This window comes from Paramisgurnus dabryanus, chromosome 6, assembly GCF_030506205.2.
Source record: "Paramisgurnus dabryanus chromosome 6, PD_genome_1.1, whole genome shotgun sequence".
NCBI lineage: Eukaryota > Metazoa > Chordata > Actinopteri > Cypriniformes > Cobitidae > Paramisgurnus > Paramisgurnus dabryanus.
The window spans coordinates 7,689,421-7,715,760 of NC_133342.1; the positions used below are offsets into that span (position 1 = coordinate 7,689,421).

Here is a 26,340-nt window from a genome sequence, read left to right on the forward strand (position 1 = left end):
TTTAAATATTTCATTGCTTTCTGTTAAATTGCTTAAAGTTATTACTGTTAAAAACACACTTGGCATCACATTCATGATTTTATGGTAAAATGACACTTTCGCGTCAATCCACAAGCATTTAAACGAGCAAAACGCCCCCCACAGACGGTTATGTTATGAACCGTCACATTTGACTCACGTCATAACCGTCATCACCAATTCTGAAACCGGCACACCCCTACGTCAGAGGTATTCAAACTAATCACAAAGTACAGATTAGCTGGCCAATCAGGGACACAGCGTTTGCGTTTGGGTAAGGCAGTACATCTCAATATACAAAATTGTACGGTAGGTGGAAAATGATGTTTTTTTTAATCCATAAACCACGTGAATACATTGCAATATACCAAATGCACAAAATAATGTTTTTTAGCAATGAAATAGGTGTTCTGTAATTCATTTTCTACTTGGGTTTAAATTTTTTCTACATGTTTCTTCTGTTTATAAATTATTGTTTATTTTGCATTAAGCAATGTTAATTTGGTTCCTGATTTGTTTTAGTTTTTTTTTCATAAAAAATAAAGAAGTATCGATTAGGCATGGGCTTTTAAACAGTCAAGGTTTTAAAACCACTAAAATGTTCTGTGATACCATCTCCAAGGTATGAGCTGTGTTTATACAAAATTCATTAAGTTATCAATAAGTCATGTGATTGATTTGATGTTTACATTTAATATACATTACAAAAATAGTATATATTTTTTGATAGCATATTATAAATGAAGGCTTTATTTTTACCTGGCATTTGAAAATAACACATTTTAGTGTTGCAATGGCAATACCGCAACACTGTGAATATTTTTGCTAAAGGTTATCATACCGCCAGAATCTTCTGTACTGGCCCATGCCTATCGATTTCCAGCAAACAATTTAGCATATGGTCGTTCAAACCCAGCCCAGGCGTCTAGGCAAAAACATGGCAAAATTTGGTCTGCCAGTGAAAATTTAAGACATCTAACCCAGTGGATATCAAACTTTTTCTTTGTTCAGTGCATCTTTTTGTGGTCCCCCAAGGAAAATTGATGACATACAACATTGTAAAATTTGAAATAAAAAACATATTAAATTATACAATGTAGTGCTGTTGTTTAGTAGCCTTATTTTTCTGAGGTTTAATTACACAGAATTTATGATTATTTTATGTATTTTATAAAATGCCATAAGACTGCACAATCTCACGGCCCCCGAGAGAGAGAGAGAGAGAGAGAGAGAGAGAGAGAGAGAAAGAGAAAGAGAGAGAGAGAGAGAGAGAGGCTGAGGAGAGATAAGGGTTCTCCAAAACTAGGGCAGAAAATCAAACATTGGGCCGAAGCCAGGCAGTGAAACATAATACAATCTCCCTTTGATGTAGCTAGAGAACACACACACACGTGCGCACGCACACACACCACACACAAGTGTGAACACTCAACGGTAGTCATCGTACTGCTGTCCATCCCAAATTCTCACTCTGTAAGATGTAAAAGGAAAGATGGACGCTCGCTTTACCTACAGTACATCATCTGCAATCTATCATGCAATCTATATTTAGTTTACTTATGATTCTCTTCTTTTCATTTCCATCATATTATTTTATTCTATAATATAATATTACTTGATTATGGACGGTTTCAACGCGACAATATAAACTGATGGCTTTTGTGGCTCAAACTATGTATGCATAACATTACTGTGGTTCACACCAGACGCGAGTTCAACGATTTGCGCAAGTAGATTACATACAAAGTCAATGCAAAGACGCGATTAGACGCGTCCTCTCGTGGGGCGATGCGAATGACGCGATATGGGAGGGGCGATTGCCGCGAAAATTACACCGTTCGCCTCAAGCGCGTCTTCGCCCAAGTTTAAAATATTCAACTCGAGCAAAAAATTTGCATGACACGAAGTTAAATCTAGAGCGAGTAATGCGATGCCCCGCGTTTGGTGTGTACGTAGCATTAGATTTGCATACTATATAAATAATTGACTGGATTCGAATTGGATATCATAGTTACTATGGACGTTCATTTCAGTACATTTTCCCGACCGACAACTGCAGCTTATTAACCGAACATTAACCAATAACTGATAAGATTTAAATATGAATTGTCATTGAGTAAAAATACAGTTGACTGTTGTCTTTGACCCGGTAAAAATATTTTATTTAATTTATTTAACAGAACCAGGATTCATACATTATCAAATTTTCACGCAACATTTCATTATCAAAAGTCTCGTACACACTGCAAACTTTCGGGAGTAACAACCGCATTTAAATGTGGGAGTGAATCCCCTAAATGTTCGTTACATGTCTGTACGGAACAAGACTCACTACCGAAAATGTGATGATTGACATACCCATAGATAACAATAGCAACGTTCTGTCATCTCGCGTGCTTAGCTTTGACCAAAATAATTTAACAACGTTATGTTTTGCAATAAACCTCCGTCTTGGCATTGTGTATTGTACACTTTTGTGAGGCTGCTTCACATCGTGCGGTCTTGTAGTGTTGCCAGGTCCTCGTCTTTTTTGTACTCGCATACTGTTTTAGTGCTTAACCGTTTATGGCTTTTGGCTCATGACGCGATCAAGTTTTTAGTGTTAATAAAGTGTGAAGGTGCCGATCCCAATATTTCGATCTTTGAGGGAAAGCATTTGGATTTATTTTGGTTTATTATTGGATTTTGTTCGCTGTTTTTTTAGTGCAAGATCTGGCAACACTAGTCAGCAAACGCTCGTGCCTCTGTTATTTTCTGCACCGCACACACAGAAGACTTTTTCCCCTCCTAGAAATGTATTTATTTCAGAAGAGAGACCTGTCATGTCCATGATGCACGTTTAAACACTTTAAGAACTACTAGTTGTTCAGTTCGGTTATGTACACACTAAGCAGAGTTTCTGTAAATGCGGTTGTCACCACAGTGGACATTTCTGAAGCAGGACACATTTCAAAAAGTTTAGATTTTGTGTCGCCTTTCTCGGTCTTACAATTTTTAACTGATAATATGAATCGGTCATAAATTCTTACCTTTAGGTAACGGTTAACCGGTCAATATGAACATCCCTAGAAGTTACAATAACATTATCCTACATCATTGAAATATTACATTTTGAGTAAGTTGACTTTGACCATGTTCCTCTAAAGTCCTGTTTAGACGATTAAACCAAGTTTGGTCTGTAAACTCAGTACTGAACAGATGAGCAAGGATCATTATGTAGTAAAAGAGTTTCACCAGAGAGTGATTGCAACTATTTTAGTGTCAATGAGCCACAAGCTGAACATAACAACGTAACACACAGACACACACCCACACAATCATATATCACCTAGATAATTGCATATAGGAAACAGAAAAAGCTCCGCCCATTCACAATGAGTAGATCCATTATAGCAGTAATCGATGCTCCTCAACCTTTATCGCCGCTCTGAGACAAACAGTGTTTCGTGACGAATGAGACGTTTTATTAACGATCAGGTCGGGATGGTAAAGGTCAAAGCTTTATGAAAGCACAGCAGAAGGTTTGGGGGAGCGGAGGTTACACATGACTTTCTGCAGACTTTCTCCTAATGCAGTAAATTTCATCCTAGATACAGTAAGGACCGGTGCATCACAAGTTATAAGCTAAAGTATACTGTATTTCAAAATGGTCCTACACTTTTCCAGTGTGTATCTGTGCATTTAACTAAGTTTCTTTAGATTAATGCATCAGTTAAATGAATAAATGTCTGTGATAGCTGTAATAGCAATAAATACAAGAAATCCTAAATTAAAGTATGCATTTTAATGACTTATAAATGTAAGTGGCACGTGATAGGGGACCGGTGGTATTTTATTATGCTGTTATTGAAACATATGAGTTTTCAGCACCAAAGTAGATATATGTGAATCGGGATAACAGCATCCACAGGAAAGTCTCATGAATCTCAAGATGAACGTTCGGACCATTATAACACCAATTTTATTGGAAAGTAAATTCTCAGGTCTTGAAATTAAAGTAGTATTACTGGGCCTATTGATCGCTTTGATTTTTGTGGTACTGGAGCCAGAAAGTACCCACTAAAACATCAAAACTCATCTCAGAGGTTTCTTATAAATGAATGTACAACCCCAAATCAGAAAAAGTTGGGACACTGAAGAAATTATGAGTAAAAAAAGGAATGGAATAATTTACTAAACTCATAAACATATATTTTATTTACAATAGAATATAAATAACATATCAAATGTTGAAAGTGAGATATTTTGAAATGTCATGCCAAATATTGGCTCATTTTGGATTTCATGAGAGCTTCACATTCCAAAAAAAGTTGGGACATCTTCATTTGTTCTTTTTTTGTCACCTCTCAAATATGGGTAGGTTTCTTGTTTTTGGATCAGTGGATGCTTCAGTGTTTTATAAGTTGGGTAAGAGCGCCACCTGGTGGACCATAGCGGAAATATAAATTGCCATAAAAACTCATCAATGGCAGAGAAGCGTTTTCTCTTAATTGACGAGATCATTTGTCAATGGTGGGGAAAGAGTTAAAAGAGACAATTTATTACAACACAATGTCTAAAAACAGCTACCCAGGGAACACAAGGAAGAAAAGAAAATGTGCTATAAGTTCTTTTTTCATTAAAAATATCTTAATTTGTGTTCTGAGAATTAACAAATGTCTTACAGGTGTGGAACGCCATGAGGTTACGGCTGGACAATATGGCCAAATATTTGCATTGCCGATATACTTCTACATTTTGGCCAATACGGTGTAAATCCAATAACGGTGTGAATGTTTAAAAAGTCTTGGGATAAAGTGCAAAGAATGCCGACAACAAATGTCTGTATAAAAACGTCTGACCAAATGAATTTGTTAAGTCTATGAAGCCGATGGAGCTGTGTGGATTACTTCTGTGGAGGATGGATGCACTTTTTGGGCTTGAAACTCATGGACCCTGTTTTCTACCCTTATAAAGCTTGGAAGAGCCAGGACATTTTCTATAATAACTCAAATTGTGTTTGTCTGAAAGATGATGGGCATATGTATCTCGGATGGCTTAAGAGTAAGTAAATCATGGGGTCATTTTCATTTTTCGCTGAACTGTCCCTTTAATGTCATTTCCAGACAAAGTAGATTAACATTGAGCTGCTAACTGACCCTTTGTTAATTACGAGGAATTAGTTTAAGCTAATCTGATCATGTCCTTCATCACTCTCTTCCTTCTGATAAGATATCGACAGGATCTTTCCTTTCGCTTAGACAACCTGGAGATCTGCGGATATCAGTGACATCAGAGAGTGAGGAATACTACATGCACGTATTTAGTTGTGAAGTGAGTCTGTAGCTGCGTGGTGAAATAACTCAGAGAATATGTTTACATTAGTGCATGTTTGTTTTAAACGCATAGTTTTTGCTATGGTAACGCCTGGCATCCAGACGGCTCCAGTTTTCAATGCTTATTTTCAATACAGTTTTCAACCCTTGTAATTGAAGACTTTTTTAAACGCTGTAGACCCTGTTTTAGTTTGAAAATATCTTTAATCTTCTGTGAAAGTCTCAAGGCTGTAAAAGGTTTGTATAATAATTGCATTCGTGTTCCAATGTCCTATGTGCCTGTCGACCTAAGAACCCAGAGGAAAATGTTATAGGCACAGATGTTCCATGAGGAAATTTTATGTAATTCTCACTCGTGTTTAAATTGAGTGTCAACTTGATCTCAGATGTTATCGCATAGTAGAGTGAAAATAAATAAAACAATTGTTAAAATGCAATGAGTACACTGTAAAGTATTTGCTGTGATTATGCAGCTGGTTTCCAGTAAGTTCTTAACTGTTGCAAGCTAGTTGCCAGTAATACCCAATAATAAAACGTTTATAATTTTGACTGAACTCTAGGGCCCTATAATTTCCGCGATCACGGAATCGCGGACGGAATCACGGAATTGGCTAATTAACACGGAATCTAGTATTAACGCGGAATTTCGCGGAATTTTACATATTTTGAATAAAATTATGTTTTTGTGTGGGAGACGAACGAATGTCTGGGGAATTGCAGACCGGGGGAAGTAAATCTGGGCGACACGCCCCCTCCTGTCGTTTCAATTCAGACCCCCTCCAAAACACTGAAACCATGGTGAAGCGGCTCTCCACAACTCTGCTTTCGTCAGCAAAAAAATTAAGAAATTTGACACTACGCACTTAGTTCCGAGCAGGTCTCATATGACTTTTATGTGACCGGAGAACTGTTATTTTGTACGTTTTGTCAACACTCTGTTCACGGTGAGCGCAAAGATACATGCACTCTCTCATCCACGTCTATCTCACTGTACCTCTCACACGTGCACGCGCTCACGCATCTGTCCGAAGTCTGAACACAAATCCTCATGTATTTGTTCAGTTTTATGCATTTCAAGCGAGCTGAGGCAAACTAACTATCCCTCGCATTTAAAATATAATCATCTGCATCATGGCACCGCTCTCTGTCTCTCTTTATAACAGTAAAGGGTAAAAAATATAATTGCCAAAAATTAAAACAGATAAAACAGAATTTGCAAAAATTAAAACGGAGAAAACGGAATTTGGGAAAAATAAAACAGAATTTGGGAAAAAATAAAACGGATTTTATAGGGCTCTAGAACTCTTGTAAAATATTTTGCGAAAAATGGGAGTTTTAGTGAAATGGACATGTTTCCATTCGTCATATTTTTAATTTGTAATGTAAATTTGCGCAAATGTTAAGGGTAGTGGAAATGCAACTATTGATGTGCATACCTGTCAACCCTCCCGTTTTCACGGGATTCTCCCATATTTTACCATTCTATCCCACCATCATCCCGTTTAAATATTTCCCGTATTTTTCACACATTTTTAGCATTTCTATAAAAAAATCCCTCTGACGGTATTTGATGTTTGCCAAATTCATCCCTGGAAAAGCAGGGACATAACAAATCACTCAAACGAAACCTGGCAGGTGCACGTATGCCTGCGTTCACAAACTCACACATTTGGATGTGCGGACTAATGCATGTGGTCTTGTTTTAAGTACAAATATCTAAAGATTCTTAAGTCAAGATGCATTGTCTTGATGAGCAAAATGACCTAAGAAAAACAAGTCTAGTTTTAATACAAAAAATATCAAATTTAAGTGAATGTCTGCATTAAACAAGCAAAAAAAATCTGCCAATGGGGTAAGCAAAAATCAAGAAAAATGAAAGAAAAAATTTGCTGATTTTTTTCTTGTTTTATGCACAAATTCACTTAAATTGTATATTTTTTTGTCCAAAAACTAGACTTATTTTTAAAAAATCGCAAATTGATTTAAGAATGTTTGGATACTAAAAACAAGACAAAAATACTAAGACAGAAAGTCATTTTTTTTGCAGTGTAGTTTTAGACAAAAATATGAAAGTTGTGATTTGTGCTTAAAACAAGTAAAAAACAAAATGTTCTGCCAATGGGGTAAAATAATTATTTAAAGTTTTTAAGAAAAAAGTAAACTTATTTTAAGATTTTTTTCTTACCCAATGATTTGCTTGTTTTAAGCACAAATTCACATAAATGATTTACTTTCGTAGGTCATTTTGCACATGAAGAAAGTGCATCTTAACTGGCACCGCCCTTTTTGAGTGTGGGGGTGAGGTGTTGTACACCTTCAAATTAATTTAAGAATTTTTAGATATTTGTACTGAAAACAATATTAAGAAAGTCATTTTTTTTGCAGAAGGGCTGTTAGGGTCCGGGAATTTTCCATTATTTTCAAATCCCAATGTTGACAAGTATGGATGTGTATTAAATATATCTCATATATAAACCTGTCCATGAGGCGTGGCTTTGGGCGGAGCTCTGAAGAATGGTTGGGATTTTTCCGCTTCTAGCCACTACTAAACTGCTAACCGTAGCTTTAACAAACAGCACTAATTAAGAGCTCAAAGCAGTTCAAAAGCACGATCTGAACATACGCTGCATTCAAACAAGACAGTTTCTGTCTCAAACCTCTTTTTTACCACCTTATTTCTCCTTCAAAAAACGAGGCGTCAAATCAGAGCACAAAAGATCTCTAAATGGTGCCGCATTTGTCCTGTCAGAGCTCAGATTTGGAGACCCATAGCTGAGAAAGCTCTTTTGTTCGGGGCGCTAAAAGCATTTCAGTATTTTAAACACATCCCTCTCTTTTTTGCCTCAGTGTAGGTGGTTGGAGGAAGATAAACGGCGTTTATGACAGAAAAGACTGCATTTGGCCCTTTGACAGAATGTTCTCACCACAGGTCTTTATGTCCATCAAAAACATTAAGAAAGACAAATCTTAAGTTTGTATACATTTTTGTTTGAATGTGAAGAGATCAGATGCAAAACCCTCTAAGTGCTTCCAACATGTTTTCTTGTAAATTACATTTTTTTAATCCAACTCTTAATGAATTCTGCCAACAAACCGGCATTTCTGAATTACCTGAGGCTGGGATTAAGTGGATTTAAAGCTAAAGTATTTGTGACCCTGGACCACAAAACTAGTCATGAGTGTCAATTTGATATTAAAGGAACAGTATGTAGGATTGTGGCCAAAACTGGTATTGCAATCACAAAACTTGTGGTTAAAACTGGTACTGCAATCAAACAACTGGTGGCCAATACACAAAACAACAACATAAACATCAGTTGAGGGCTGCAACTCCACTTTTTAAATGACAATATCCTGGCCGGACCACTGTTGTCAGTGATATAAGTATTTGAAATGAAAATGATTTCTTAATGTCAAGTGACATATCAGGGCCATTTTATGATTAATTGATATACATTTCTTACATACTGTTCCTTTAAATGAAACACAACTGAAAACTCAGATTCAATCTCCTGAACTATAAAAGAGCAAAAACATAACAGCAAAAACATCCTCTGGGAAACCGCACTTTAAAATAAGCTGTCATCTGTTTTCTATGTACAAAGCCGTTTTACACACCAAATAATATGACACGAGTCCGTTTGTCACCTTTTGACAAAACATTAAAAGCTACAGAGAGCATGCTGGGAACAGGATTTTATCGATTGTGCGTTCAAACGCACCCTCTCCCCATCTTGTATATTTTAGAAAAGCAGGCAGGGCATCGGCGTCAGGCTCCCCTCACAGTGTCAGATCCAATGACTATTTCATTTACAGTCTTATGCTAATGTACTTGGCAGGGGCAGGAAGAGGTCTGTGCACACATCTGCACTCAATAACCCCATCACTCTTCCCAAAATTAATATCCACAACAGCTATCAGGGAGAAAGGGAGGGAAAGAGAGAAAGATGCGTTCTTGAGTTTAAAAACAGCCACGATGCAAAAAACTAATAGTCTTAATCAGTATTCTTGTCTTGTTTTCCTAGGAAAAAACATCCTTAAACCTCCTTAAAGCAAGATAATAATACCTAAGAACCGAATTCATGTAGACAGAGAATATATCATGAAATACATTTATTTTTCTTACTCCACTGGCAAATACTCCGTAGCATTAACCTCAAGAAATGTTGCTAAATTATGCTAAAACAAGACAAAGAGCACACGTTGTGAATGTGTTTGTGTGTGTGTGTGTGTGTGTGTGTGTGTGTGTGTGTGTGTGTGTGTGTGTATGCGTGCGAGACAGAGAGAGAGAGAGAGAGAGAGAGAGAGAGAGAGAGACTGACAGTAAGCCAACCAAAGGGGCCTTACATCTGCTTGTGCATTTCAAAATCCATCGCAATATTTATCACATGCCATAAGAAATAGGTCCTTTAAATCCACATGATTCACTTTTGTAGAAAAATGTCGTTCACGATCAATATCACATGCACAAAGCAACACAACAATCACAAGAGAATCCAGATAGAAAAAGCAAGATGCACAAATATTGTTACCTCCTCGACTCTCACTGTCCGCTGGCTTAACCTGAATAGGCCGTGTCATCTGTGAAAAAGAAAGAGAGAGAGAAAAGGGTTAATCCAGAGGTGTAAGAAAGAGACGGTGGGATGAGCGGATAGGAGCATGGAGCATCTCTCCTGTAACCTCAGCTGTCAGAGTCACTGAAGCTCGAAGACATCAACTCCCAGAAGCCCATGGGGCAGTCACTCACATACACTTGCATTTACATCAGTTATTCCAGTCCCATATCATAACATCTGTGGGTGGGTTTATATTTAGATTTTCCTATGGGATCAGTTTGGAAATGGCTGTTGATGCATGTGTGATCACATGTTATTAAAGGCTACGTGTGGGAATGAGGACATTTTACCAACACAACACCCATTAACACAGAGCTAAAAGTGTGGTGTTGGAGATGAGAACATAACCAGAGGAAAGAAATCATAAATGTAAAGGTTGTTTTTTAACAGTTAGTATTGTATCTGGTCAAAAGTGGTCCCTGCTGTCACTGGGACAGTACCCTTTCAAAAAGTACACCTTTGCACCAAAAGAGTTCACATTAGCACCTCAGAGGTACATATTGGTACCAAAGACTGCAGATTTGTTCCCTAAAGGTACGTATTGATACTAAATGTATACATATTTGTACCTAAATGGTACATAAAGGGTACTGCCCCGGTGACAGCTTGGACTATTTTTTACCAATTGTTGGTAAATGGTACAATACACTTACGAAACTACAGACATTTTTTACCAGTTACAGCAGTATTGTAAATGTTTATATTATTGTGTATAAAAAACTGCAATAATACCATAGCCTGGGTTTCCCCATGCTGCCTTGCGCGCAAATGTATTCACGCTGCAAGTTTAGCACGGAAACCATGGACCAATTTTTCGCCTCAAATAGGGAACCAATGACAGAACGGGAAGGGGGCAGCAAGGCGATGACGACGTCTTATGCGACACATCAAAGCAGTTTTGTTTATCCAACACGGCAGCAGACGTGTTCTAAGTAGTTTTGAACGCAAGTTTATTTAAAAAAAGAGCAACTTTTGCCGTAAAACAATTTCATATCCGAGAAGGATGTTTGGATATGGCAAGACATGATAACCATGGAGTTTTATAGGACCTATCTTATAATGGATTGGACAACAGGCCCTTTTAAACAAGCCAGCATTTTGGGTTGAAACAACCCAGCACAGGTTAAATTACAACCTAATGGGCCATGTCCGTCCCTTTTTGACCCAACATAACACAGTCTCACCCCATTTCGTCAATATTTGACGACACTTGACCATTCGTCAATATGTGACGCGGAGGGTATACCTTTCGCGTCATTTTTTTGACGAACTGGGGACTTAAATACTATTACGTCCGTTGCATTCTCTTCTCCTATTTTCTTACCAATTTCGCGTCGGTTTAGGGTTAGATTACGCAAAATTAAACCGTGTACGCGAAATTAAACAGTGTACGCGAAATTAAACAGTTGTCACCTGGCGTTGGGGTTAGAGTTAGGTTTGGGTAGGGATGTCATTATGTAAATCTAACCCTAAACCAACGCGAAATTGGTAAGAAAATAGGAGAAGAGAATGCAACGGACGTAATAGTATTGAAGTCCCCAGTTCGTCAAAAAATGATGCGAAAGGTATACCCTCCGCGTCACATATTGACGAATGGTCAAGTGTCGTCAAATATTGACGAAATTTTTAGAGAGTATATATTTCCATAATCTACTGTTGGTACGAATATTACTGTAAAACAGCTTCGCAACAATGCAAAAGATGTGAAAGTGCTTTAGAAATAAACTTGAACTGAACTTTAATAAATCAGATCTCCTTAACTCTTTCCTTGAATCAGACCCTCTGCTTTCAAACAAACAAACAAACACAACGGAAAAAAACGTTCATCCTATCTTCATTTGTTCTCTTTTTCTAACCCTCAAATGTGGGTAGGTTTCTTAAACAATACAAAATTTTGAGCAAAAAGTTGAAATAATTCCAAAGGACTTTTGTTAGAGATCAAATTCAGGATTAGTTGATGTTTCAGTTTTTTATAATTTGGGTAAGAGCGCTACCTGGATAATAGTGGCAATATAGATTACTGTAAAAACTCGTAAGGAAAGTGCCATTGACAGGAAAGTGTTTTGTCTTAATTGACGAGATAACTCGTCAATGGCAGGGAAAGAGTTAATATCTCAATTGCTTCTCTTATACAGCGATGAGAAAAACTTGTGACCCAATAGAGACTTTCTTTTTTCTCAAATGTTTTATTCCAGGAATAAATAATAACATTTTATTGCTTAGAAGGATTTTACGCAGTTCTCATTCTTCATTTTTGCATTTAGGCATCAACTTTGTCACTGACGTTTCTCCCTAAATAGCTAAAATCTGAGAAATAATAATACTCGTATTTCATGTTAACAATTCAAAAAACAGAATAGGAGAAACATCTGAGCCAAATACTTACAAAAAAACCTGAGGACTAAAAAGTGGGGAGAGATGAGGTCCGTAAAGTTTCTTACTTTATCCAAGTTATTTTTTCTTAATTTCCATCTAAACTCTGCTATCTTCATCGTGTTTTCTATTCATTTTGCTTCGTGCTCCGAGATGGATGTTTGTGAATTTGTTAGGTCCAGAGGCACGAATGTATTCTGTCTTTCATGAATAGGAAGCGTGTGCTGTGATGCAGAGAAAACTCCAAACAGACACATTTGCATTTGTTCGGAGGAGAAAGACGAGAGAGATGATCTTACACATCTAATAAGTCGACGCTGAGATGTTTCGTGCGGAGCTGCTTTAAATCCGTGATCTGATAAGGGTGCGCTATTGTTCTGCATGACTCTACTAGAAAACAGGAAATCACAACAGCAGATGAACCGCTGACAAGGAACCTCCTGTATTAAGTAGATAAACAAAAATGCGAGTGAATGACACAAAGAAGGAAAAGGAGATAGCTAGACGTGTCTGGTACAAAAAGTGTCACACCTAAATCGTAAAATAACATTCACTGCGCTTAGTAAAGAAACCGTTCACCGTAACATTGTGATTCAGTCATTGATCCAGGTAATAATCTACTTTATCAACCTTACATATCAACTGCACATACTGTCAAGAAAGAAATGCCAGTGACAAAAAACATAAAACAAAATCAAAGACCTGAATTCCACAGGGGATAAATTTAAAGCCCACACGTCGACTACGATACATATCAACGCTCAATGTACTACAATGTCACTGCCAAACGACTCCCAGATGTAACATTTCAAAATGTTTTCGGGTGAACATGAGGCCAACACTGCCCTATTATGCTTTATGAAGCTCATTTTATGATAATAACGCTGATAAAAGTCCCGCCGTGAAGAAAAACGATCCACCTGCCTTCTCACATATACACATAGGCCTACAGTAAATACATACTGTAAATCTTGATGAATACTGTGTTTATTGTAATGTGCTTACATCTACCCTGTAATACTGATGACTGCAGCAGAATTATGGGTAAAAACACAGACGCCACATATTTTATTCAGGGCTTTCACTAAAAGGAATCCCTGTTTCCTAATGTTTGTCCTTTGTACAAGAAACACACACCACACAAGCACATTGTTAGCAAGTGTCAGCTGTCTATTCGGCAGGGCAACACGGAGGCAAAACATTGCACAGCTCTGCAGATTTACGCTGAATGTCAAGCATTCACAAAACTCCGCCCCTTTTGTGCTTATTACACACGGTATATTGCTCAAATTTCAACTGCATGAAATCCTGAAACGGACGTTGTGAGATTGACTACACTACCAAGAAAAATGCGAGTTTGTTTATGAATCAAGAAGTTAGATATTCGAAGGTCACATAACACTGTTTCCGCTAATCTCATGTTAACTTTTTCCCCATTAGCAGTTTAAAAAAGTTTCCAGCCAGCTCCAGCATTTTATGATTTCACCAAAGTTTAATGCCTTCCAGAAAAATGTTTTCTCTAAATATATAAACATACAATATATCAAATGAAAAACGGACCTTATCCTTTAAAAGTTTCATCCTATCTTTATTTTTTCTGTTTTATCACCCCTCAAATATGGGTAGGTTTCTTCAATAATAAATTTTTTTTTTGCAAAATTTTAAATCATAGCATTTTTGTAAAGGACTTTTGTTAGACATCAGATTCAGAGCAATGATCAAAAAATACACATAACTGCACTGTTTTTGGATCAGGTTGGTGCTTCAGTAATGGATAAAGTTGGATAAAAGCGCCACCTAGCGGATAATAGCAGAAAAAATGGATTGCCGTAAAAACTTGTCATTGGCGTTGAAGCGTTTTCTCTTCATTAACGTGATAATTTGCACACAAATCATCGCCTTTTCTTCATTTATTTTCACTTCTTCCAAGAACAGAACGATGGGGAGCATTTTTGTCACCATAATGTTTGATTTCCGTTCTTTGTTTTATGATTGTTTGTTGTAAACTTTGCTTGCAGTGGTGGATCCACTACTTTTCTTCACCTATCCTATTTTTTTAATGTACTGTAAATGTTGCAAATCAGTGCCACTCTGATAGCCTAGTAAAGTAATAATTTGAATAAGAAATTATTTTTATTGCATATACGTGTCCAACGCGGCCATCAGCGTGTAGCCGCGGGCAGAGGCGTCATGCCCATTGAAAACGTTTTTTTTGCCCCAAATGGATTTTGCATGCAACCTCAAAATCAAAAAATAGTCCATTAATCTGTTACTTTCTTTTAATCTGTTTAAAATGTCCAAATTATACATTTTGTGCTGCCTCCGTGTCACTTTAAAGAGATTTTTGCGTTTTGATCGTGTTACATACATTACTTTATTCTGGCGGCAGGCGCTACAGTCTGTGCAGCCGCAGACGTCAGCGTCTGAGCGTGCTCTCACGAGCTTTGTTGTTGCTGCTGCATTTTGCTATCTGAGGAATTAAAACGTTTAAGAAACGCTCACAACATTTCCAAACCCCAGTACGGTAATGTGCAGTTAACCTCCTCTGAGTAGAAAATGTATGGTTTAAAATGTGACCGACTCAACGTTATATTAGTAGAGATTTCTAGATTCGTCTTCTTGGCGCAAAGCCAAAGTTCGCCAGAATTCACAGGGGTGCGGAATCACACATGCTCACATATGAGGTAAAATTTATTACAAAATCTGTTCCTCTAAAAATAAATATTTTTTAAATCATTATTGAACATTAAAATCAATCGCGTGGCTATGGCTTATGTAATTTTCATTGTTTATATACTTATATACTACGGATTTAAAATTACATTCATTTCATAGGATAATGCAGTTGTTGTGCTAAATGCATTAATGACACAATTAAACAAGTCATTAAACAAAACGTAAATAAACAAAACATGCCGTTTCAGATGTAAATATTATGCCAATATGTCATTAATCTGATTGAAGTGTATTTGATATAAAAGTTAGTCAACACTTTTATTTTGGAGGTTTTAAGGCAGGGGCTTTAAGTGCCATGGAAAAGACTGAAAGCTTTATAATATAATTCGTTTGATGTATGTGTATGCACAAATTTCTGTGAGCTTTGCACACTGTGCCCTCTTAAAAAAAATTGGTGCATGACGCCGCGAGGAGTATACTTGGAAAGCCGCACAGACGTGCGCGCACGAGCAGGACGCGGAAAAAAGAATACCCCGGCATTTAGTTTTATAAGATTTAGAAAAGGCAGATCAGCTGTACCGCTAACTTCCAGAACGAGTCACGAGCAAGAAACACACACAAAAGATTATCCCACTATCTCTGGATAACTTGTGATTCACTATGTTCATGTCATTTACATTATATGTACTTACGCGAAGATTCCCAACAAAACAGACATTTGATGCAGTTTTACTTACCGCCTGCGACTCATGACCAACTTGGGACCGCCCCATTTCAACAAAATCCAGTTTTAAACAAACACACGCACAACTCTGGATAAAAAAAACTATATGCAGTTTCCATAATTCTGGGTTTATTGGGAAGCTGAATAAGCTTAAAAACAAAGACACACATCTTTAGTGACGTTGATTTCGTTTTAGCTATTGGTTGTTGGGTGTGTGCGCTATTCTGTCATATAGTGCCCATATAAGGACTTCCACTACACTGAAATTGCCCATAAAAGAAATAAAGCATGAATCTTTCATGTTTAAAAAAACATACAAACCCTGGTAAAGTGCATTCGGCACAGAAATACGTCCAACTGCTTTTTTGACACTTTGCCTATGATTAGCATGAGGAATCCAACTCTAAAAGAGTGTTAATAAGTCAGAATGCATAAAATAGCTTTAAACCCTCTTTAATTCGCCTCAAAGCCTGGAATTTGATGAGAAGCTAAAGTGCAGAATGATCTCATAAAAATCATTGATCTATGTTTGAGGAAAGTGAGAGGCTGTAAGATTTAAATGCGTGGGCTTTTTTTCTAAATGCTAATTTATATTCATTACATAGTCATATTAAAAGCCAAAACACTTCAATTTTTATTTCATGCCGACTTCAATTGAAGCAGCATTGTAAAAGTGTTGATAAGAGTGATGTGGTAAGGTTTTAACTTCTGGTTTATAGAAATATCGCATAAAAGCAATATCACATTGCAATAGTGCTGTCGTAATGAATACCAGCACGGCTGTGATTACCTGCGGCTTAAACGTCATATTAGCATGATACGAGCTTCTTCTGGAGATGCTCACCGGTGAGGTTTATTATCTTGTTATTTAGGGAGACAGTGAAATGTTCTGAATGCTCGGAGGAAGGAACGCCTCTCCATCTGGCACATGTACGTGTAACATGAATATTTCTGAAAAGCAAACCACGGCAGGATTATCTAACCGTAAGACACACGTTTAACACGCTCATGAACACTAAACAACAGAAAAATACAAAAATGTTATTTTTATTTTATTATCTGTTATTTGAATTCTTGATCTCTCTGCTGTAAAATTCCTGATCTCCGGCTTTTCCAGGCCACATTCCAGGTTATTTTATCTTGATGTTTATTTACGGCAGAGGCCTGTCAATTATCTCTGATAATAATGTTGAGTCGTACCGCAGTCTGTATAAACAAAGAGGAAATGTGCTTACAGTAATGCACTTACAATGGAAGCGTAGCAGGCAAACAGCCCAGAGGGTTTTCAAAGCAGAAACGTGAAGCGTCTGTTTTTCTTAAATAGATTTACATGAATTCTTTAGTTAAACTATTTGTTATTTGAGATGCAAAGTCGTCTAAATCATCGCTCCGGGGTGAAACTACTTTAATAGGTGGATGAATCTGGGATCATGCATGACTGATGTAGTTCATGGAAGTGGAGTTTTCTGAACTTTGCTCTGCGTAAACCGTGCCAGCCAACACACTGCAATACATGAATGTCTTGCTTAGTATGTCTTGCATAGTCTTATTTTTCAGTATAAATACCTAAAAAAATCTAAAAATCAAAATTTACATTAGACAAAATGATTTGAAAAAAAATGTGATTTGTAAATTCCTATCATATTTAAAATAATGTCTCATCCCTTGTCATTGCCACCTACCATTAAGTTAAAGGGGACATATTATGAAAATCTGACTTTTTCCATGTTTAAGTGCTATAATTGTGTCCACAGTGCTTCTATCAACCTAGAAAATGTGCATAAGATCAACCCAGTAACTTAGTTTTGGTAAACCATTCTCTGCAAGCATGTGAAAAAATAGGTCATTGTAATTTGGCTCTTATTGTGATGTCAGAATAAGGTAATACCGCCCCCTTTATCTGCACTATCCAACCACAGCACTGCCATTTAGTTCAGAGAGAAGAGAGTGAAAAGAAGGACTTGACAGCACAATTGAGTTTCAATTACAACAAACCACCATCATTGTGATCAGTGTTTGCACTTTAGCCGCTCATTTGCATTTTAAATGACACACCCAAAACAGCACACTTTTGCTCAGACCTAGATTAAGACTTAGTTTACATCTTAAAAAAATCTCATAATATGTCCCCTTTAATATCAGCGCTGTCTTTGGTTTCCGCTTGTAAAACTATGGCAACACGAGTGGACAAATGCGAAAGCAATGGTTATCTGAGAATTCGTACGTATTGTACTCTCATAGCGTCTGCCGTTGCTAAGCAACCTAAGCATTGTGTGATGTTGTGCCGAGCACCCACAGGCGGTGATGGTGATGCAGAGGGAAGAGTTACGAATCGCAGCTTTACAGGGACACTCCACTTTTTTTGAAAATAGGCTAATTTTACAGCTCCCCTAAAGTTAAACATTTGATTTTTACATTTTTGGAATCCATTCAGCTGATCTCCGGGTCTGGCGCTAGCACTTTTAGCATAGCTTAGCATAATCCATTGAATCTGATTAGACCATTAGCATCACGCTAAAAAAATAACCAAAGAGTTTCGATATTTTTCTATTTAAAACTTGACTCTTCTGTAGTTACATCGTGTACTAAGACAGACGGAAAATTAAAAGTTGTGATTTTCTAGGCAGACATGGCTAGGAACTACACTCTCATTCTGGCGTAATAATAAACAAGGACCTTGCTGCCGTAAAATGGCTGCAGGAGGCGCAATGATACGCAGTGCCTGAAAATAGTCCCGTGCCATTGAAAGTTACTAAGGGGACTATTTTCGGCTGCTGCGTAATATAATTGCGGAAAAATATCGAAACTCTTTGTTTTTTTTTGCGCAATGCTAATTGTCTAATCAGATTCAATGGATTATGCTAAGCTAGGCTAAAAGTGGTAGCGCCAGACCCGGAGATCGGCTGAATGGATTCCAAAACGGTAAGAATCAAATGTTTAACTCTAGGGGAGCTGGAAAATGAGCATATTTTTTAAAAAAGTGAACATTCTGGACATAGCTACACGACTTATTTTAACATTTCAATTAATTTAAAATTGAGTAACAAATGCAATCGCAAAGATGTCGTAAAGTGGGCGCTTATGAACGCAATCGTTTTATTTGTTACAGAGCTGATGTACAGTGGAAAAACTGCATTGTATAGAGGCTTCACATTTAAACCTTGGTGTGAAGTACTTGATGGTAACTCATGTATGTTTCACTTTTAGCTCTAAAATCTGTTCCGGCCCAAAGATCCTGCCTCCCCCTCACCCAGCTGTCATAAATACAGGCTTCAGAAGGTCAACCATTCAACTAGACTGGCCTTTGTGTGGCCTCCAGCCCCTGCGTGTTGCACGCGGCTCTGCTAAGTAGAATTAATGGATGTATCGATTGCGCTCCCCACAACTCGAATTGAAGGTGGTGAGAGAAGCTCTCGCAAGCCAGCGGCCACTCGGTACGGCCGAGACCTCAGAGCCGCTTGGTGAAAAGAATTCATTTAAATAACACTGAAGCAAGATTGATTAAAGCAGACTAAAGCTTTGGAGTAAAGGCAAGGCTGTTGTGTGGTTCAGTAAAGACTTGAGAGCCACAGTAACCTCACCGAGGAGGAAATTTATGAGGCTATTTTTGTCCAGCGGAAAATGTGATATTTGAAAACGGTGACATAAATCAGGTTTCTCAAATGTAACCATCTACCCGTCCATCAAACCTAAGTATTTACTGTTGACCCAGAAAGCAGACTTTTTATTTTATTTTACAGGAAGCAGACTAAAGCGGTCTAAAATCGCCCTCATCCCCTATACGCCTGCCGCAATGTTGATTCCAAAATGAGGCTGTGAGGGATGGACGTCCAGTGCGTGCCCTTTAAAATTTTTGTTTTGTAACGTATGCTGGTCAGTCAGGCATCAAAACAAAGAAAATACATAATTTTTAAATTTCCGCAGGACAAGAAACACCTCAGAAATCATGTATTGTTAAAATAAGAAGGGACATATGGCCTAATTTTGAGATAAGTGCAACGCAATGTGGACATAAAATCAGTTTTGTTATTAGCCTGTGGCTAATCATTAATTTCTAATGTTGTGCACATGCTTATTTTTCTTAAAAAAAACCCTAATATAGTCCATTAACTAAGTAAATATCTCCAATTCGTACAGATTACAAAAAACGCAAAGCATGCATACGTTAAAAACCTTTCTCCGGTAATCAAGCAGAATTAATTTCTAAATAAATAACATTTGTACACAACTTTGGAGGTTCATATGGGGTTTTACCTATGCCCAATTTATAGTCGTGCGTAAGCTCTATGTCGTAGCTACTCCGTAGGTTATCCATAGCTCTGCGTAGCCTGACGTGCACCTCAACTTTTTTTACAGCTCGTCAGTTCTACGCGGACCGCAAGGGCTGTGATTGGTCCACCAGAACCCCTTCGTCAGGTAAAAAAAACTGCATCATAAGTATGTTTCCGTTTGCGACCCCGTAGGACCTATGCACAACTATAACAAGCCCTTAACACACAACAAACCATCACGTAAATAGTTTGTTATCAAGTGAATCACAGGTTATTAAGTTTCGGACAATAGCAAAGTGCCCGCAACTGTGTCAGATGCTGATGAGATGCTGACCTCAAATCAAACAATATTTTTGAAAAAATTCAGTCTGGTTTTAAATCTTGTCACAGTACAGAAACAGCTCTTTTAAAAGTGTTTAACGATCTCCTTTTAATTTCTGATAATGATAGCCCTGCTGTGTTAGTGCTTTTAGATCTGACTGCTGCGTTCGATACGGTCGACCATAAGATCTTACTGTCAAGACTCGAGTGCTGTGCCGGAATTAAAGGCTCAGCTCTGGAGTGGTTCCGATCATATTTGAAAGAAAGATCCTTTTCGGTAAATATTGGGCCTTTTCACTCTCGCAAAGCACCGATAAACAGTGGGGTGCCCCAAGGCTCAATCCTAGGCCCAGTCCTGTTTTCACTTTATATGCTGCCCTTGGGATCGATTTTCAAAAAATATAATATTTCATTTCACTGCTTTGCAGATGACGTCCAGATCTATTTACCTTTAAATACCAAAATTAAATCCAGTAAAGTACTGAGTAAATGTCTACGTGAAATAAAAGATTGGATGTCACTAAATTTCCTACACTTAAATGACAAAAAAACTGAAATTATAACTTTTGGAGAACCCGACATCTCAGATTTAAATAGTGCGCTTGGCCCATTATTCTACAACTATAGGTCGTATGTAAAAAGTCTTGGAGTCATTATTGACAGTTCATTTAAACTGGACAAACAAATTAGCTCAGTAGTAAAAACAAGCTTCTTTCAGCTTAGACTTCTTGGGAAGGTGAAATTATACCTACCCCAAGGTCAACTGGAAAAAGTTGTACATGCCCTGATCACTAATCGCCTGGACTACTGCAATTCTTTATACTATGACAGAGCTTTCTCAGTTGCAGGTCCTAAGCTCTGGAATTCTCTTCCCCTAAATATTAAGGCAGCTAGTTCTATTGAGTCTTTTAAATCACTTTTAAAAACTCATCTTTTTGAAATGGCTTTTAACACGAGCTGAGCGGTGACATTGCTGTAATCATGTTTTACATTAGTTTTATTTTTTTGGGATACTATGTTTTTATTGGGTTGTACCATTTTCTTTTGGCTAATTATCTTGCTTTTAAGTGTTTTATTAGTATCTAATGTCTGTACAGCACTTTAGTGACTGCTTGTAAATGTGCTCTATAAATAAACTTGACCTTGACCTTATACAAAAAATCTAAACTTAAGAGTGCCTTAAAAATCCCTTAAAATGTTTACTTATTCCCTAAAGTATATAGCGGACTCAAATGTCATGTGCTATATAGGGAATAGTAAAGGAGTGAACGAAAGAGGGGTTGTGGACACAGAAGCTAGCAACTTAACTGAAATCAGTGTTATAGATAGGTGTGTAGAGTTGCTTGCAATTTGCTGACATCACCCAAACCAGCTGTGCATGGGCGAGTAAGTCGCTCCTCTAGATATCCACCTCTCTCTCTTTCATTCACTGTCTCTCTGTTTCTCCCCAAGGGCTCAACTAAAACATATCCGACTCTGCTCCAAAATAAAATCAATACAATAGAAACACACACAGAGAGAAGTTCACTAGCTTTCAAACAGACACATGGAGGATGGTGGACTATGACTGCAGGTAACAACAACATACTCTTGTAATCCAGGTCACACACTCCATAAGACAGAGTTAATGAGAAAAATAAAACGCAGACTTGCGGTAAGACCTTTTTAATATCTGGGCTAGTTGTTTCTTTCGGACAAAATCAACGCCAAATGGAGACATCTCTAACTGAGAATGCCCGAAGCATTTAACAAACACTGTTTGAGGGACAAACACCTAAACACAGAGAGGCGGTAAGAAAGAGAGAGACATCAGTAAAAGCTAACAGGATTGAAAAGGAAAAATTAATGAGGTTGAACGACAGACTAGAATGCGGAAGGGGCTAACAAGGCCAGTTTCTTCACAATATAAACTATTTTCACACCAAATTTTCTATTCACACTTCTTTAGGACTCGGGGCACAAAGTCTGGTGAAGTGCGCTTTAGGCGTGCAGCAGATCTGCTTGTTTGTACTTTAAGGAAACTTTAATTTTAAGTGTACAGAAGTTCACTGCATATAAAAAGAGCTTAAACATTTCGTCTCTAGCGAGCTGAGGATGAGAGACAGAATTTTAATGAACTCTCTCTCTTTTTTCACCAACACAAGGATTTCATTTAATTAAATACTGTAAGTGTCCTGTGAGATGAGAGTTTTTCAGCAGACACGTTATATTCTTGTTATGACTGGATCGCTAATGAATACATTTTACGGTAACACTTTAAGGCTGTATTTTTTAACATTAGTTAATGCATTAGCTAACACGAACTAACAATAACCAGTACTTTAATACCAATACTGCTTTAATCTTAATTCATGTTAAGATTACTAATACAAATCGAAAGTGTTACATTGTTACGTGAGTTAATGCACAATAAACTAACATAAACAATTATATTGACATTAAATTACATTAACTAAGATTGATAGTTCATGTCATTAACTAATGCATTAACAAATACAAATTCACTATAAAGTGTTACCGACATTATTACTGTATACCACCCGGAGCAAATTCTTACTGTTAAAATGAAAAACCATTATAATTTACATGAATTCTTTAACAAGGTCTTGCTGGGATTCAATGAATGCTCATGCATTTAAAAATAAGAGCGTTTGTATTTTCCCTGTGACAGAATGCATGCCTGGCTGCAGGCTTATGCATATGTGCTCGCATTTAAACAGCACAGCTGTCAGTGAGAATTACATCCTCTCGCTTCCCATCCGCCCGAGATATGACAGCTGTGATGTGAAGAGGACGAGTCGAATTGAGAGCGGGTGAAGCCGACAGCCCATGAGAGAGGGCAACAGGTTTAGTCTGCGAGAGGACAGGCGAGATGACGCTTCACATTCAAATACACACTCAACCATCGGGCACTAATAATAAAGACTGATGGTTTATTAATAGCTGTATCTGTATTACCTGAGCAGAACAGCAGTGGCTGTGAAACAGCAGGAAAGTGTTCAAGCTTAGCTCAGGTTTTAAGTTTAGGTTTTGCTTTGCAATAGTCACATTTTTCTTAAGATGTACACAATAAGCAACGCAATGCCACTGCAATGTAAATGCGATTTAAAGGAAAAGAAAACCCAATTAATATACGATTCAAGATTTTATCTGCCACATGCACAGTTACAACAATTACCATAAGCAGTCTACAGTCCTAAAGACTAATCAAAACTGACAATTCTTAGTTTTTAAAGGGGGCATTTCAAAATATTCTTTTAAGATGTAAAATAAATATTTAATGTCCCCAGAGCAAATGTGAGGTTTTAGCTCAAAATACCCCACAGATAATTTATAATAAAATAGCCACTTTGTAAGTGTGAGCAAAATGTGCCGTTTTCGGGTGTATTCCTTTAAAATGCAAATGAGTTGATGATATGCAAACACTGATCACCATAATGCTGCGTTCACACCAGCCACGGTAGAGGCGTCAAGCCCGAGTGATTTCAATCTTAAGTCAATGTGAAGATGCGTTGACGCACGTCTAGAGCTCTCGGGGTGTGAATGAGGCGTTTAGCGTGGCGGTAGATCCGATTCCACCTAATTTGCGCGTCTAGTCAGTGCGAATTGAGCATTGCCGTGGCAAACGCGCGAGTTGAAACATTTTAACTTTGGCAGAAAAACACGCTGTGTTAACTCTTTCACCGCCAGCGTTTTAAAAAAAAGTTGCCAGCCAGCGCCAGCGTTTTTCATGATTTTTACCAAAGTTTAATGCCTTCCAGAAAATGTTCTTCTTTAAATATATAAACATACAATATACCAAATGAAAGAACAGACCCTCTGCTTTCAAACAAAAAAAAAACGTTTCATCCTACCTTTAGTGGTTCTTTTGCAATCAGCTTTTGAATATGGGCAGGTTTTTGCAAAAACACCATATTTTGAGCAAAAAGCTGATATAATTCCATTTTTGTGACGGACTTTTCATAGAGATCCGATTCAGAGCGATCTTTAAAACAGACACGGACATGCAGCCGCTTGCCATAGGGCAATACTTCCGGTTTTAAAAAGTTGCGGAAGTTAGCCACCTGGTGGATAATAGCGGTATTGGGGAAAGACGGAAAATCTCGTCATTGGCGGGGAAGCGTTTTCTCTTAATTGACGAGATATTTCGTCAATGGCGGGGAAAGAGTTAACCAGTTAGGAGCTTGCTCCTGTAGTGACGTGATTACAGGAAGCGAGCGGAGTCGCAGAAGCCCCTCCCATGAGGCAAATTTCCGCGCGAATGTCTCGATGACTAGAATTTCACTCGCGAATGAAGCGTGTAAACTCAAAATTTCAAGCGGCAAACTAGACAGGGTAGAAGCGGTTGGTGTGAACCCACGGTAATGGTGATTTGTTGAAATTGAAACTCAGTTGTGCTGTCAATTATTTTCTCTGCACTAAATGGTAGTGCCGTGGTTAGATATTGCAGATTAAGGGGCGGCATTATTATAATAAGATCCCCTTCTGACATCACAAGGGGAGCCACATTTTAAAGGCCCTTTTTTTGCATGCTTGCAGAGAATGGTTTACCAAAACTAAGTTACTCACTTTCTTTCACTTTCACTCTTTTTCTAGGTTGATAGAAGCCCCGAGGACCCAATTATTGCACTTAAACATGGAAAAAGTCAGATTTTCATGATATGTTCCCTTTAAAAAAAAATTTTTGCATTTGAGAAATTAATGAATTTGATCTTTGTCCTCTTCAATTTAATATTGCAGTGTTTATTACAAATAATAATATAAACTGAAAAAAATCTGAAAATGTACTTCTGTCCCCCTATGGCGATAATTCTCTGGTGACATAAGTTAGACGGCTTGGGCGGGAGCTTATGTTAACTCCGCCCCTTCAACTTTCAGTCTGCTGCCAGTTCCATTTCTGAATGAAACACCTACTTTTCTATATCCAATCAAAGCACAGTGGAAAAAACACAAGCCACGCCCACTATTTTTCATTGCATCATATTCTGTTCACTCAAAAGTACGTCACAACACTAAAGTTAAGTCGATCGCGACTTCCGGTTCAAGGGGACTTTTAGATTAAGAAATGCCTGGTATTGTCCAAAAACACACCGATTGATGCGTAAGAAACCTCTTATGCCACTGTGTTTGCTGTGACCAAAACCCAAGCATATTCCAGCAAGCGATTTTGCATTTAAAAGATGTCTACTTATAGCCGTCCAAACACAGCTCAGGCCTCTAGGCTAAAACATGGCAAAATTTGCAAAATGAAGACATCCAACCATCACATACAAATAAATTAAATAAAAATAAAAAATTTAATGAAACCAAACACCTTGTAATCATGACTTTGCTTTCATGATCGAATATTATACCTCTCACAAGTTATTTTGGCAAAAACGGCATTCAACTTTAACCAAATTCAAGTTTATTTTGGCTAAAAGTGGGCTACTCATAGCCGGACTATAGTTAACGTAAACGGTGAAATGATGGCTATTGCTTGCTGGGATACACACGCAAGTATGAAAGCAGACTCATACCTATTTTCCATATAAAATGTTACGCTGATTGGTGCCATGCTAGAATGGACCACACAGCAAATGCCAGTGACCCGCTCTTTACACCCCTGACTTCCTGTCAGGCAGGAAACGCATCATAAATGAGTGCTGGGTGCTGGAGGGCGAGCGCATGATATAATTTCAGCGTCGCTGGCACCTGTCACACCGAGAGAACCTGACCATCCGAATGAATGAGGTCATAGCCCATGTGATCAACAAACTCTCATTTATATGTAAATGACTCTAGCACTACAGGCACACACACACACACACACACACACACACACACACACACACACACACACACACACTTCAACCCTCTCTGTTGGCACACACATTCAACAACCTGGACAACACAAAACCTTTGTTTCAAACCCTACAGATTTTACTTGCTCACTGCTTACATAAGCAGCTGTCTTTTAAGGGGTCGTGCACAACTCGATGCAGCAGAAAGAAAGAAAATATGGATCTAACAAACAGTACAATAGA

The 26,340-nt window shown here is 37.8% G+C and overlaps 1 protein-coding gene across 2 annotated transcripts in view; it reads right to left on the reverse strand.

Moving 5' to 3' along the window:
• The window catches only part of LOC135744330 (CUGBP Elav-like family member 5), a 241,801-nt gene that overhangs the window by 121,358 nt on the left and 94,103 nt on the right, over positions 1-26,340 (reverse strand). For both annotated transcript variants that reach the window (XR_010530725.2, XM_065262359.2), the window contains exon 3: positions 9,866-9,914. Coding sequence is in view for 1 of the 2 variants with exons in the window: in XM_065262359.2 (XP_065118431.1) it covers positions 9,866-9,914 (49 nt within the window). In the remaining variant the exon portion in view is untranslated. The remainder of the gene's footprint in view (positions 1-9,865; positions 9,915-26,340) is intronic.